This window comes from Lactuca saligna, chromosome 4 (genome assembly GCF_052625555.1).
Source record: "Lactuca saligna cultivar CGN05327 chromosome 4, ASM5262555v1, whole genome shotgun sequence".
Lineage (NCBI taxonomy): Eukaryota > Viridiplantae > Streptophyta > Magnoliopsida > Asterales > Asteraceae > Lactuca > Lactuca saligna.
The window spans coordinates 4,352,856-4,368,122 of NC_136420.1; the positions used below are offsets into that span (position 1 = coordinate 4,352,856).

Consider the following 15,267-nt stretch of genomic DNA (forward strand, 5'->3'; position numbering starts at 1 on the left):
ACCTTCTGGAATGAGACAATATGGCCAACGGGCATTTACTATAGATAGTTTTTAGAATTGGAAGAATGTGGGTGGGAAAAAATGTGTCTTTTTGAATCATATGGGGATTGAGTGTACATCTTTTCACAAAATTGCACAAAAAGCATATGATGATTTGTTAAATGACGCACAAGATATACGAAATGTGTTTGAGAAGTTAATAGAGGAAGATCGTAAGAATAATAGACTCAGATTGATGGCTACTATTTTTTCAGTTCGTTGGTGTGCCTTTCAAGCAGTTCCATTTAGAGGTCATGATGAAAGCTCAGATTCCATCAACAAAGGAAATTTTCGTGAAATGTTAAAGGCGATTGGCTTTTATAACAACGAGATGAAAGAACTGTTTCGGACTGCTCCTAAATATGCATTATATACATCACCGTCAATTCAAAAAGAGATTCTAAACCTTATCTCAACTAGGGTGAAACGGATTATTTGTAAGGAGATTTGATGGTGGAAAATTTTGTTTACTTGTTGATGAAGCACGTGATGAGTCTAAAAAAGAACAAATGTCAATTGTTTTGAGATATGTAAATAAAGATGGTGTTCTTGTGGAGCATTTTTTTGGACTAGTTCATGTACCAAACACTACATCACAAAGTCTTAAGAATGGGATCTATTCTGTATTGTCACATAACAATCTTGATTTTAGATCAATTCGTGGCCAAGGGTATGATGGTGCAAGTAATATGCGAGGTCGGTTTAAGGGTTTGCAAGCATTGATTTCAAAAGATAGTCCATATGCCTATTATATTCATTGTTTTGCTCATCGATTACAGTTAGCATTAATGGCTGCTTCACAAGGAGTTGTTGCAGTGCAAAAGTTTTTTACTAAGTTATCTTTTTTTATTAATGTTGCCAGTGCTTCCTCCAAGCGTACTGATCAACTAAGAGATGCACAAGCCGAGAAAATTGCATATATGATTTCTATTGATGAGTTAGAGACAGGTAAAGGTCTCAATCAGATTGGTACATTACAACGAGCCGGAGATACCAGATGGAGTTCTCACCTCAAATCAGTTTCGAGTTTAATCAAGATGTTTAGTCCTACTTGCGAGGTTTTACTTAAAATTATTGAGGAGGGAACTGGTTCGATCACTGGGGATGCAGATTCAACATATGAGATTATTACTACATTTGAGTTCGTTTTTGTTTTGCATCTCGTGAAGGAAATAATGGAGATAACTGATTTACTTTGTCAAGCTTTACAAATACAATCTCAAGATGTTTGCAATGCATTGAAGCTAGTTGCATCTACCAAAGAACTTTTGCAAAAAATGAAAGATGAAAGATGGGATGGTTTGCTCTCTCTTATTAAGTCATTTTTTCAGGATCGTGAGATTGATATCCCTGATTTATCTTCTGCCTACTTTAGCATAGGGCTTGAGCTCTTAAGGAGCATAGCGATCATACACTTGAACATCATTACCGAGTGGATATATTTTACGAAGCCATTAATTGTCAATTAATGGAATTGAATCACCGGTTTAATGATAGCTCAATGGAGTTGCTTCAACTTTCTGCAACTTTAAATCCTAAAAGTGTTAATGAGCCTTTTCGAAGTGGTGATGTATATTGGTTAATGGAAAAGTTTTATCCTGGAGATTTTAGTGAACAAAAGAAATTACTTTTGAAGTTGCAACTTCAACACTATGAGATTGATGTTGTTAAACACACAAATTATAAACTATTGACATCTATTTCATAGTTGTGTCAATGGCTGATAAAGACCGGAAGAGTGGCTAATTTTCATCTTATTTATCGAGTAGCTAGTCTCATACTTACTCTTACGGTTTCCACTGCTACAACAGAAAGATCATTTTTAGCGATGAACCTTATTAAAACAAGGTTACGTAATAAGATGGAAGATGAGTTTTTGAACGACTCATTGATTTTGTACTTTGAAAGGGAACTTGCCGAAACGATTAGTCTAGAAACAATTGTGCAAGATTTCAAAAAATGCAAAAGATCAACGAGTTCCACTTTGAAGTGGGATGTAGCAATATTTATTATTAGTTTTCTTGTTTCAAATTTTGATATGTCATAATTTTGAACCAATTTTTTTGTCTATATGGTTTTGTTTTAAAGTTTTATTTCGGCCCCCCTAACTATAGTGCTTGTGTTCCGCCCCTGCTACTCTCTACTTCGAAAATTCAAAAGGGTGTTTATATCAGGGGCGTTTATGTCAATTACACTTTTGGTACGTAATCTTTTATAAAAAAGTTTTTTCTAAATTCTAACTCTCTATTTTCTAACCACTTGTTATGTTTTTGTATTCGACGATTTCGGTAGTTGTGGATTACTATTACTATGGGAAATGGACATCATATGTTATGAATATGTTGGTTTATAATGTTTTAGGAGGTGGAGAGAGTCATTTATATTGAACTGAAGGGTACGTAATCTTTTATAGTGCTTGTGTTCCGCCCCTGCTACTCTCTACTTCGAAAATTCAAAAGGGTGTTTATATCAGGGGCGTTTATGTCAATTACACTTTTGGTACGTAATCTTTTATAAAAAAGTTTTTTCTAAATTCTAACTCTCTATTTTCTAACCACTTGTTCTGTTTTTGTATTCGACGATTTCGGTAGTTGTGGATTACTATTACTATGGGAAATGGACATCATATGTTATGAATATGTTGGTTTATAATGTTTTAGCAGGTGGAGAGAGTCATTTATATTGAACTGAAGGGCCTTTATTTTACTTCAAGAATGGATTTAATAACTTCAAATTTGCTCTTGTTTTTGCACTGATGTTTGTGGTTCCGTTGCCATTTACAAAGAAGTAATATGACCCTGACATCGACTTGATCCAAGGTTTCAAATGCTTCCATAAAATGAGTGACGTGAGTCCACCACAATTGATGTTTCTAGCATCATGTAAGTTTCAACTTCAGGTGTTATTTGCACTCGTAGGTGAGAGTATTCATATGAACCCATCTGTAAGATATTAAGAAACCTAAAAAATAATATTTGAGATAAATAAAATAAAATAAAATATAAAAAGTTAAAAACAAATATTGTTTTTATTTTTACCCGTGTCAATGAACTTCCATTACTTTCAACCACACATAATAAATCTTGAACATGTGATCGAGCATCGTCTCTTTCAATTGTTAATTCATCAATCCGCTTCTGCATTTGTACATGAGATCCAATTTTTTTTCATTATGTAAATTTATTATTTTTTGTGTAATGTAACGGGTAGAAAAGTAATTTATTTATACCTTTTCAACTTGAAGGTCTTTTTCCCTTAACAATGCAGTGGTGGTATCTGATGTGAAACGATTAGAGCCTGTGATTCACATGTTTACATGTGATTCACATGTAAATCACAAGTGAATCACATATAAATTACATGTGATTCACATTTAAATCACAAGTGAATCACATATGGATGTGATTCATATGTTTACATGTGAATTACATGTGATTCACATGTAAATCACATGTGATTCACATGTAAATTACATGTCATCTACAGGTTACGAGCCAACTAGCATTCCACTGGACTATCTATCTTTGTCTATACTCTGCTGGACAACCGGATCATCTTAAACATCGAGAACTCTCTTTAATTTTTACTTCATCACACATCATCTAATTCATCTACCAATGTTTTACCCAACATATTTGTATATATAAAATACATATATAGTTTAAATCAGTTAAAACATGTATAAAATTGTTCATCCATCATAGATATCGAGAACACAGATAATGTGCACACATTGCACGTAATTTACATTAAATACTTCATATCTACGTGTAAGATGAAAGTAACTATGCACTCACATGAGTAGCGTGATTTGATAGAATCTAACTAGAAACGGTCAGCGGGTTATGATCATCGGGCTCAGAACGCGGAACGCCTTCAGCAAACGAGAGAGAGGTAAGAAGATTTGTTGTAAGAATGGTTAGGGTCGAGCTTGCTATTTATAGGTTGCCAAAATATGTCCACATCATGGGCTTATATGTCCACATCATGAAACATAGTTGCATCACCTCGTAGAGTTGCCATTTGGTTCCTAGCTTCGAAAGGTGTCAAGATACTGACTTCAATCCGTGATCTTTATGTCCACGTCGTGGAATCTTAACACATCACTCTCGTAGACTTGCTATCTGCATTCTAGCCTTGAGATGTGTCCTAGATCATGTTCACACCGTGGACTTAATATTCACGTCATGGACTTAAGGAGGTTAGGGTTTCTGCCACATGTCATGCCCTCAAACAGCTACATATTCGGAAGATCATAACTTTTGCATACAAGCTCCATTTTTTGATGTTCTTTATATCCATGCGTAGGTGGAGACGTATTCTAAAAGTCTCGTTTAGATCACTAAGGTTAGAAAGTATTTTATCTTAAACTCACTTTTTACGATTCCCGATGTCGTGTCGGTTTTGTCGCGAAACTTCGACATGTCATAACTTCTTCGTTATAACTCGGATTTCAACGTTCTTTATATGTACGAAAACCTTGTGACATATACTAAAACTTAGTTATTATTATCTTTCTAAATAATCATCTATCAAAAAGTCATTTTTTGACGTTTATCGTCTCTAAATTGACTAGTCCGAATCTACGGGCTTTACATCTTCAGTATATCGACATATTTACGAAGGGACTTCCGACATATCTATTCATAGAACTCAGATCCAGTTTGAGAGTCCGTTTTCGGCCTCCCGCTCAAACTGAGGGGGTGTATCAGTGTATATTGTATCTATTGTATAGTTTAGCCCAGTTAGTTTGCTTATCCTATTGGTCCGTCTATGTTGTAATATGTATTCTCTCATTTTTGTGAAATACGACAACTTAGAACATTACAAACACCTTTACATTCGAACATCAGATTGACCTCCATTCTAGCAAAATACTAGTATATGGCTACATGAAAAAACATACAAGAAATCGGTGGGGTTTCAAAACAAAAATGTGGAAATTAAAGCCCTAGAAATCAAAAATAAAAGTTGAAGAACAATTTCTGAAATCCTAAGTTTGTGTATCTGGAACGATTTCTTAAAATTGAAAACCCTAGGTTCATGTATAATTGTATATTGTTATTGGATCGAAAATCTAGAAACCGGTGGCGGCTGGTCTCGATGGTAAATAATGTACAAAAAAAAGTGATAAAATCGTCGGGAACCTCATAGCAGGTTGCAATGGTATTTTGGAACACGAAAAACAAGCTCAATGGTAAATAGTATAAAAAAGTGATCAAATGTGGAAAAAAAAACGATACCTCATTAACCTTCTAAGTCATTTTTCCAAAAACTAAGGATGCAAATACGGGAAGAATTTTAAAGAAATGATGAAAGAAACTCAATTCAATAAGTGAATTTTATAACATTAAAAAGTGTAATATATTCAATTAAATACAAATAACTATTTTAGAGTTTTTCAAATGAACTTTGACGTTTTTGTTTCGTTTTTTTTTTTTCATTTATTATTTTAGTTAACTTTGCAGACATTGTCATTGATTTGGCATCTCTATATAAAATTCCTATATTTATTATATAACAATATTCAATATTGGTATTGGTTGGAATATTAATAGCATCTTCTTAATGGTATAAATAATTGTATATTATATATAATTTAATAAGATACTTATGATTAAAAAAACATTTTATATACAAATCTGGTGAATGTAGAAAATAAAAATATTAAATATTGAAAGATAAATATACCTTATATCAGTATTAATTATAGAGTAAAAGATGTAAAAATAAAAGAACCATTCTATTAAGAAATGAGTGGGGACACGACCCTATTTTTGCTACCAAATTAAAACAGCCCTTTTTTACAAATGAAAATGAAAAGAACCCCCTTTACAAAAAAAATCTTAATGTCGTTTAGAACTTTAGATTACTTTTTATTTAAAGAGTACATTTTTATTTTTGTACCAAACTTCTATATCTTCTAAAACATTGTTCATATTAGATAATAAATTTTATCATTACATATATAAAGAAAACCACTTACTTTAAGCTTTGTAGTTTGTATTCGTATTATAATTTGATTGTCAAATTGAGTTGCGATAGTTTTAGCAAAATGGATGATAACCGAGTTATGTTGATATTGCGCATATAAATAAAAACACGTTTTATAAAATAAAAACGTGTGTAAATTAAGTTATTTTATATGCATTTTATCTTATTTAATTTGTTTAGATAGATAGAAACATGTTTAGTATTTGCGATATAATGTATAGACTATTGAGAAAAGAAAACAAAGTGATGTAATTTTTTAACTTTTGAATGTAATATTAAATTTATTTTTATTTTTATTTAGTAAGTTAAATATTTTAAAATTAATAATTATTATTTGTATTTAAAGAATAAAAAATAGGTAAAAGATAGGTATAACACACTAAAGATGGAATTGATGAGGGGAACATATTAACTTGGTAGTAAAAAATTAAAGATTACATATTCTTAAGCTATCAGATATTAACTTGGTAGTAAAAATTAAAGATAACATATTCTTAAGTTATTCTTAATATAAATGAACATTGCCCTTTCCAGAGTGTGAGGGAATTGAGCCCACAACCTTCAACGTAAGAACAACACATATAATGATATAACCATTTACGCTATACTTATTTTGACTTGCATTTCTAGGAATTATTTATTTTAAACCGAATTCATTTTTTTAAAAAAATTCCGCAAAAGACATTGTTATTTTTTTACAAACTGAAATCGCTTTCGTGAAAATATTGTCAAAATCACGAAAATCAATAAAATTCGCATAATATTGTGCTAGAGAAAAAGTAATTTTGTAAATTTGAGAGTTAAAGATTATTTTGTGATATCTTTCAAATGATGGATTGTTAGATATTATGAAGGGACGAGTACTTTAAGTTTATCCTTTTTAGAAAAGTATTTGTCAAAATTAAAAAGCATGTTTTATCAAAAAAAAATTCAGTTATGGATTAAAATTTTAGGCAACTTATGTTAGTATAATGTGTTTTTATATTTATATTAAAAATGATAAAAGTCCCCCTTAATTGGTTACTGAAGACAAAACATGACAATATTTTACCCGGTTAGAAAACATACATTTGACAACAAAAACACCCAAAAGAAGCAAAACAAAGTGGTACATAGGCTTAAAATAAATAATATTGCTTATTTAGAAATAAAAATAGAGCAAGGAAGAGAAATGAAAGGGCAAGAAAAATGTATTTTGTGTTTTCGAGATGAAAAGAAGTGATGGAAAATTAAACATTTTGGGGGTGTTTGGCTTAGCTTTTTAGAGGCCAAAAGATATTTTTGGAAAAGTTACAAAAAGTCAGGTTTTCATGACTTTTCCAAAAAGTTGATTTTCCTTCTTTGCAAAATCCAAAAGTAGCTTTTAGAAGTCCTTTGCCAAACATGTTTTGCCTATGATCTTTTTCTAAAAGAACTTTTAATCATTCAAAAGCTAAGCCAAACACCCCCTTTGTTTATTTCTCTCCAAATTCTTCTAAATTTGAAAGAAAGTTGGAAGCGAAAGTTTTATTTCCACTTCTTTCTTCTGACTTTCATCAATTTCTCGTATTTTCCATCGTTATTAGGCGTGTTCGGCACGGAGCGTTTGAGAACTTCTAGCGTTTGACAAAACACTCCATTTTGAACAGAAAACCTCGTTCAGCACTATAAGCTTCTAATGTATAGTTTAAACAAAATGCTCCAAATCCCAATGCTACTTCATGTAGCGTTTAACAAAACGCTACAAGCTACAAACTACAAACTACCTGCTACAAACCATCCGCTACCAGCTAATTTTGCCGAACACGCCCAAGGTCAACTCAGAAACAGATGGAAATCGCCACCTCCAGCTACTAATCTGGAAACCAAATTCAAAACCACCACCAACTGCCTGATATGAGGACCAACTACAAAACCACTGTTGTCATCAACTGCTGATTTAAGAATAAAATGCATAACCAAGAGGGGTTTGACCCTTTGATGTTATTGGCAACCAGCCCACAAAGGGGGAACTTTGGCAACAGATTCAACCACCGCACACTCAACGAGTTACGGTTTTTGTTTCAGATTTATTTTTAAATTTGGCCACAACCACCTTCAATGAGTTAGGATTATCGCGATCTGTTCTGTTTACCCTTCTCCAAAATTATAACCTATTTCAAGTCCGTGTGGGGGTTTCATTTATTTGAATACGAAATTGTGTTTTGTGTGTGTGTGTGTGAATCTGAAATCTGAAAGCGAATCACGTTTGTGTGTTTGTTTTGGGTTTATAATCGATTTTGGAACAGTAAAAATTAGGACTCAAGATGTTTTGGGTGTTCTAGGCTTGAAATCATTTCAAGGTGTGTGTGAATCTGAAATCCGATTCTAGAAACCTGAATTGATTAATGTAATTTATGGGTTTGTTCGTCATCTTTTGATTTGAAAAGCAAGAACAGAGTATAATGGTTAGTGACGATGGACTGTGATGGTGGTAGGTGGTGGGGCCATAACCATTTCTAATATAATAATATAGAAACTAATAATAATAAATAATAATAAGTCCAAAAAAAAAAGGAAAAATATCTTCTACACAAATAAAACACCAGCATGCAACATAATCAAACCGCTAGGACCAAGTGTGTAGGGGGTTTAGATAGTAGTACTGAATCAACCTGTGTTGGCAAACCATAAGGGTAAAAATGTCTTTTATGCTCTTTGAGTTTGGGTAGTTGCCATGTTTCATATATGCGTTGGTGTCAAGTGCACAAAAGAACAAAAAAAAAAAAAAAAAAAAAAAAACAAATCAACTTGGGTTCGAAGGCATCAGAGAAAGATTCTTAAACTGCAGAAAACATAACGTTGAAACAAATTGATGACACCTTTATGTGCTCAAAAGTTGTGTCACCTTATAGAAATAAATATTAGCATCAAAACAAAACCTATCTGCTTCTTAATCAAAGAATAATCTTTTTTTTTTTTTTCTTTTCTTACAAGAAAATCAAAACATCTAGTGTACACCTCTTGTTTAACAAAAGCTAACCTGCATAATGTACACCAAGGGAAGAACAGCTTCTAGAAATCATTCAATACATTCCCTTGAACACAGGATTTGTTCGGCATATGCTGGCCCCATATTCCTCATATTCTGCTTTTGTATGGCATGCCTATTCATCAAAATTCAAAAACGTAAATACTGGTGACTTGTACTGTGTTTCACATGTATTGGACTGAATCCGAATAATTAAATATATAAAAAAAAATTACCGTAAAAAATTCAGGTGTTGATGCAAGTACAGAGCCTCCAAACCATACTGCATATCTCTGGATCGGATGGCTCACAACATTCACTTCAACCGGTTGTGCCTGAACCAGTAAGTAAGCTATATATCATCAGTGTTTCTTTTTTTACTTTTTTACTTAATACACAAACAACAACTTTTTACAAATCTGATAATATTTACTTTACACTCCATTATTTAATATCTTTACCTTTACTTCACTACCATGTCTAGCACTGGATGCAAGAACACGTGCATCCACAATCTTCTTTGTATCCCGTTGCAGCCTTCTTTGGAAGTCTTTAAACATGGTGGATCCTCCAGACAACACTATATTCTGTAGTAAGTCTCAAAAAAATTAAATCAACTTTTTTTTTTTAATGTAATTTTCTAATTATATGTATATTTTTTATGGACTGAATAATGTGTACCCACCTTATATAGAGCTCTTCTTGTGTCAATTGGTGCAGATTGAATACACCTGTCTATTACAGCAGGTAAAGGGGTTGTGAAGTCTTTATCGTATATCTCTGGATTAAAGAAAATCTGCATGATAGAAATATAAAAACATTATAAGATTCACTAAAAAACATAGTAACATCATCTTTGAAAATAACAAAAATATAAATCATAAACCTCGGGACCAAGAAATCGTTCATAGCCAACATCACATGAGTAAGGTGCCCCGGTCTTTGGTTTAATACCTCTCCATTGTTTAACATACTTGGAAGGTTCTTTGTCATGTTTATTGTACTCCTATGCAATTAAAAAAAAACATAAAAATATGATCATAAAATCATGAAAGTTTGTAGCTTTTTCAATTTGCATAGCTATGAAGTTATAAAAACTACCTTGACAATGTCTGCACATGTGTAGCAATAAGTTTCCTTAATCTTTCGAGCTACTTCAAGTGAATCTTCAGGGGGGACATGCTCCCCTCTTTCCTGCATAAGGAAATATCATGAGAGAATAATTAACACTTCCCCCCCCCAAAAAAAAAAATGAAAATGAAAGGAAATGGGAATGAACATACACGCATGAGTTGTTGGACAAAGAGAGTAACATCTTTTCCTGAAATTGGTAACGACTTAATGCTGCTCCCAATAACATAACCTTCAGCAACGGGTACAACATGAGTGGCACCATCTCCAACATCTACTACAACACCTGTCATCTCACACTATGCAAATACAATACGATTCATGTAAATACTAAAATCATAAGTTCCCCACTTCATAATGTCTTTTGGGAATTTTATCGAACAGGTGGTGTGCATAGCTGAAAACAACAACAATCACCAACCTTAGATGATGTGTACCCAGCAGCAAGAGCAAGTACTGGTTGAACTGCAATATAAAGCCCTGGAACATTGAATGTTTCAAACATAATCTCACCCGTGTACTCTCGACTTTCAGGTGGAGTCAATGGACTCTCTGTTAATAAAAAGTAATGGTCTTCTGGATCACAACGCAAGTAGTTAAATATACATTGCTGCCAAAACCGTTCCATGGCATCCCAATTTTCCACCTGCCCGTGTTTGATTGGGTAGGTTAGACTATAAGTACTGCTACTTCTTGATTTGGATATGGCTTCTTCCCCAATAAAGAAATCAAGATCAGCCATTACACCAGCGCTGTGCTGTGTCAGCCAACTGCTACTTCCTTTGGTAGAGGAACGATTGGGCTGAGTTATGAAGGATTCGTTAACTGCAACTACTGTTGGAGCAATAAAACAGGGCTCCACGTTACCCGCAAAACCCATTTTAGTATACCTGAAACGCCATCACATTTATTGATCAAGCCATTTGAACAAGCAGATGATCCTAACAATCGAGTGAGTAAATGATATCTTATATAGATGGTGATCAATAGCGGAAAAAAGGAATTGTGATAAATGAATCTTGTAAATAAAACATCGTGTGACAAAATTAATGCAAGGAAATCGGAATTACCCGGTGCCGTTGTCGATAACTACAGCAGGACGTGATGTGGAAGGATCCATGAAAAGAGAGTGAGCAGCAGAGAGAAACAGCGATGTTATTGGAGCAAAAGTGGATCTGCGGTTGAGATCCGATGTGGGGTTTAAGGGAGGAAGTGATCATGGTCGTTGGGGGAAATCGATTAAAACCGTGGACGTCGAATGTAAGCGAAAGCGGCAATTCAACAACCAGCAGCGAAGATGATTGATCTTGTCAATGGGTGTAGCTCCATCCATTTGATTTCATTGGAAAAGAGAAAATAATCCTGTCGGAATCAGTTGTTCCATCAAATTCACCATTATTACAATACGAATCCACTATCCCCCACCTTTTCCCCCAATTCAACACCTTTCTTGGCGATAAAACAATCAAATCCTGTCCCTTTCTCTCCTATCTGCGTCTCTCGTGGTCGTGTGAAGATTGGCAGTCGAATTTTGAGGTTCGATTGGAGAAGTGTTTGGCACGGCTCCACTACTAAGATCGCCCAAGTGCCCCTTGCACCTTCACCTGGTCCGGTTAGGTTAACCCGTAAGTGTGATGGCCCAAATTGGGTGCAAATTTTACAATTTCTACTTGGAAAAAAATAAAATCAAAGGTAGGCAAATGAAATTGTTTCCAAAAACAAAAAAAACCTTCGTCTTTAAAAAGAAAATTTTATAAGTAAAACGTTTTTTTGGAAAGAAACAAATTATAAAACATTTGGCCCATAAAAGATGATCTTCTTCATAATAAACACGTTAGTCCATCATTAATTAAAAAATAAGAAATGAAAGTATAATCAAATCTAATCTTATTGTATTGGTTCCATTAATGCCTGCTCAAATTCGTTGCTTCTTTTAATCCGAAATCCAGTAGCTATCAAGATATATAATTAAATATTCACATCATTACCTTAAATCAAGGTTGTATTTGATGAATTATTTTTTAAATAGTACTGTCCAATTGGACATGAAAATTGTTTTTTTATGGAAGCAAATCATTATTGATAACAAGTTCAAGTTTAATATATATATATATATATATATATATATATATATATATATATATATATATATATGATATGATCGGTCTTTGTTTGCTATTAGTCTTTTCTTCGAACTTAAATCATCGATTTTTTTTCTGGACTGCATAATCAGGTACCTGTTTGCTGTTAGTCTTTTCTTCGAACTTAAATCATCGATTTTTTTTCTGGACTGCATAATCAGATACCAATTTTCTTCTTTTGCTACAACAAAGGTAACACAGATATTGTATATTATGAACAAATCGATGGAAAGTACTACAATAATGTGGCTATATATTAAAGTTCAAGTTTAATTATATATATGATATGATCGGTCTTTGTTTGCTATTAGTCTTTTCTCCGAACTCAAATCATCGATTTTTTTTCTGGACTGCATAATCAGGTACCAATTTTCTTCTTTTGCTACAACAAAGGTAACACAGATATTGTATATTATGAACAAATCGATGGAAAGTACTACAATAATGTGGCTATATATTAAAGTGTTAGTTCTTCATCCATACTTTTAATTGATTTCAAGATCATGAAGTGTAAATTTATATCTCTTACTGCTATTAAACTGTTATTTATTCATCCACACTCTTTAAACTATTTTTTTTCTATTTTTCTTTTCTTCGGACTCAAATCATTGGTGATTTTCTCGATTGCATAATCAGGTACTAACTTATCCTTTTGTTGCTTCATATGTAACATACATAGTTGATATGATGAATAAATTATTGAACAATAGGACAATAACATTCCTATTAAATTGTTATTTAAATGTTCATTATGTATGGGCATTATTGTCACTTAAAATTTACAACTCTTAACAAGAGGATTTGCTTTTTTTTTTCTTAATTTGTCCTCATTTATTTTGTGATATAAACTTTATATGTTTTAATGGAATTATATGAACCGAATGTTTGGGTGTTGCTATTAGTTGTATTGACTTTTATACCCGAAAGAAATCATTGTTTTTCTAATCTACACTCAATGGACTTAAACTGTTATTAAACTGTTCATTTATAATTGTTAGCAGACCTATGTAACTTGTATGTTTATTTTTGTTATTCTTGTATGTATTTAACCAAGCCCAATTGTGTGTATTACCGGTACATCTAGGCCCACTCCTCATCTTGTATTTATTCTGTTTTCTTCATTGTAATGAGTGAGTTTAGAGTATATAAAGATTATCATTAATCAACACTCAATGTTTTATTTATAAATGCATTTTATAGCAGCCAACTTTTAACCATTGTCATTTTATTAGGCCTTGCAATTAGGTTGGGTTCGGATTTGCGGGTTGGCGGGTCAGAAAACATAAACTCAACCCAACTCATATAATATATGAGTTGATGGTTTTGACGGGTCACAGATTGATGGGTTGGAAACATCAACCTAACCCAACCCATATAACCCATTTAAGTATATGAGTTTGCGGGTCCACAAGTTAATGGATCAAACCCAACCCATATAACCCGTTTAATAAATAAGCAACACATTTAAAAAAAATGAGGTTTTTTCAACATAAATTCATAAAATGATTAAAGTAATTAACATAAAAAAAAAGGTTTTCAACATAAATTTATAAAGTCAATAACATCCAAATAAAAATGAAAAATGAAAACATTCAGAAAAAGTGGATGTGTTCTTCGTTCGTGACTCGTGAAAATAACGACATGCATTTTTTCTTTTTTTGATTAATGAACCGCAAACGCAGATTACTCACATATGAATACGGAAAGAATACAATGATGCGTAATATTATGAATACGGATGGAAATCAAATTTCATTAATAATTATATATATATATATATATATATATATATATATATATATATATATATATATATATATATATATATATATATATATGTGTGTGTGTGTGTGTGTGTATATATACATACATGTGTTGGTGGGTTGACCCGCTAACCCAAACAGATAACCCAACCCAACCCATGAAATAAACGGGTTGGTGGGGTTGGCGGGTTGATAGGTTGGTGGGTCAAAAATCTCTCCCAAACCCGTCTATTTTCGGGTTGGGTTAGTTTCGGGTTACGGATTGGATATTCAAAGTTGTCGCCCTACATCTTATACCCATAGTGGTTTTTCCATTTTCTCAGCGGCCTATTTTTATTAAAAACATTTTATATAAGCCTACTTTTTACTCTATAGTTGCTATTTTTATGGAAGTCCGATGGAATACACTTTAGTTTTTATTTGAATTAAATCTTGACAATAATGTTAGAGGATGAGAGAGACATAGGAGGGATATTTTTGTCACTAAACTATATAATGAATTGTGGAGATGAATCTTTGTTTGACTAGTCCATATATTGAAATACACTTAGAATTATTATGTAAAACTCCAACTAAACAACAATAGAATTATCATGACTGCATTTTTATGTCATAAATAGCATGCTATGTATTTATTTAACCCAATATTAGATTGCTAAATTCACGGGCGGCTCAATCAATCTGGGGCTCTAAGCAAACAAAAAAATTGAGGCCCTTCAAGTAAGCAAATGTTTCGAACTTAAGACCTTTAGTTTTATAAACCAATGTTTTTATCACCAATCCAAACTTCAACTTATCTGTGTAACCCAAAAAATACGTATATATACATATATAATAGAATAAGCTTTAAAATTGAGGACCCTAAACCCTTGCTTAGTTTTGCAAAGGGTAGAACTTGTCATGTTTACTTTCACCGTAATTTAAAATTACCAAAAGACTTTCATTTTTTTTACTGGAATGGTAAATTTGTACTTTGGACAAAAAAAATAAATTTTCTTTTATAACTTTTATTTATTTTTCCTATAAATGCTTTCATCTTACATGGATGCTAACAAACATTTGTGTGATCGATCTTAATGATGTATAATGGCTTGTATTTAGAAGTCATGGCAAATACTATTCCAAATTATGATGCTAAAGCTTCATGTGAAAAACTTTCAAAGAATCTTGCTCTTAGAGAATAAAAGTTCCAGAATCCATTTGAACAAGA

The 15,267-nt window shown here is 32.6% G+C and overlaps 2 protein-coding genes across 2 annotated transcripts; one reads left to right on the forward strand and one right to left on the reverse strand.

Moving 5' to 3' along the window:
* Window positions 1-100: 100 nt before the first annotated feature.
* LOC145038505 (uncharacterized) lies at window positions 101-1,508 on the forward strand. The gene is made up of 2 exons (XM_078986841.1): window positions 101-476; window positions 523-1,508. The coding sequence occupies exons 1-2, from the start codon at window positions 101-103 to the stop codon at window positions 1,506-1,508; spliced, it is 1,362 nt and encodes a 453-aa protein (XP_078842967.1).
* A 7,294-nt stretch (window positions 1,509-8,802) lies between these two features.
* On the reverse strand, window positions 8,803-11,787 carry DIS1 (Actin-like ATPase superfamily protein). The gene is made up of 9 exons (XM_078989011.1): window positions 11,224-11,787; window positions 10,575-11,043; window positions 10,306-10,452; window positions 10,124-10,216; window positions 9,909-10,028; window positions 9,708-9,818; window positions 9,484-9,609; window positions 9,259-9,357; window positions 8,803-9,158 (listed from the first exon to the last, which is right to left on the reverse strand). Exons 1-9 carry the CDS (start codon window positions 11,271-11,273, stop codon window positions 9,078-9,080), a joined length of 1,296 nt encoding a protein of 431 aa, XP_078845137.1. The 5' UTR covers window positions 11,274-11,787; the 3' UTR covers window positions 8,803-9,077.
* Window positions 11,788-15,267: the final 3,480 nt, after the last annotated feature.

What these genes read in the sequence shown, in the direction of transcription:
- LOC145038505 (XM_078986841.1), top strand. Translation starts at nt 101, where the DNA reads ATGGGGATTGAGTGTACATCTTTTCACAAAATTGCACAAAAAGCATAT. An exon ending in TAGGGTGAAACGGATTATTT is followed by an intron (nt 477 to 522) that starts GTAAGGAGATTT and finishes TTGTTGATGAAG; the next exon opens with CACGTGATGAGTCTAAAAAA.
- DIS1 (XM_078989011.1), bottom strand. Translation starts at nt 11,273, where the DNA reads ATGGATCCTTCCACATCACGTCCTGCTGTAGTTATCGACAACGGCACC. An exon ending in TTGTCCAACAACTCATGCGT is followed by an intron (nt 10,217 to 10,305) that starts GTATGTTCATTC and finishes TTCCTTATGCAG; the next exon opens with GAAAGAGGGGAGCATGTCCC. An exon ending in AACGATTTCTTGGTCCCGAG is followed by an intron (nt 9,819 to 9,908) that starts GTTTATGATTTA and finishes TCTATCATGCAG; the next exon opens with ATTTTCTTTAATCCAGAGAT.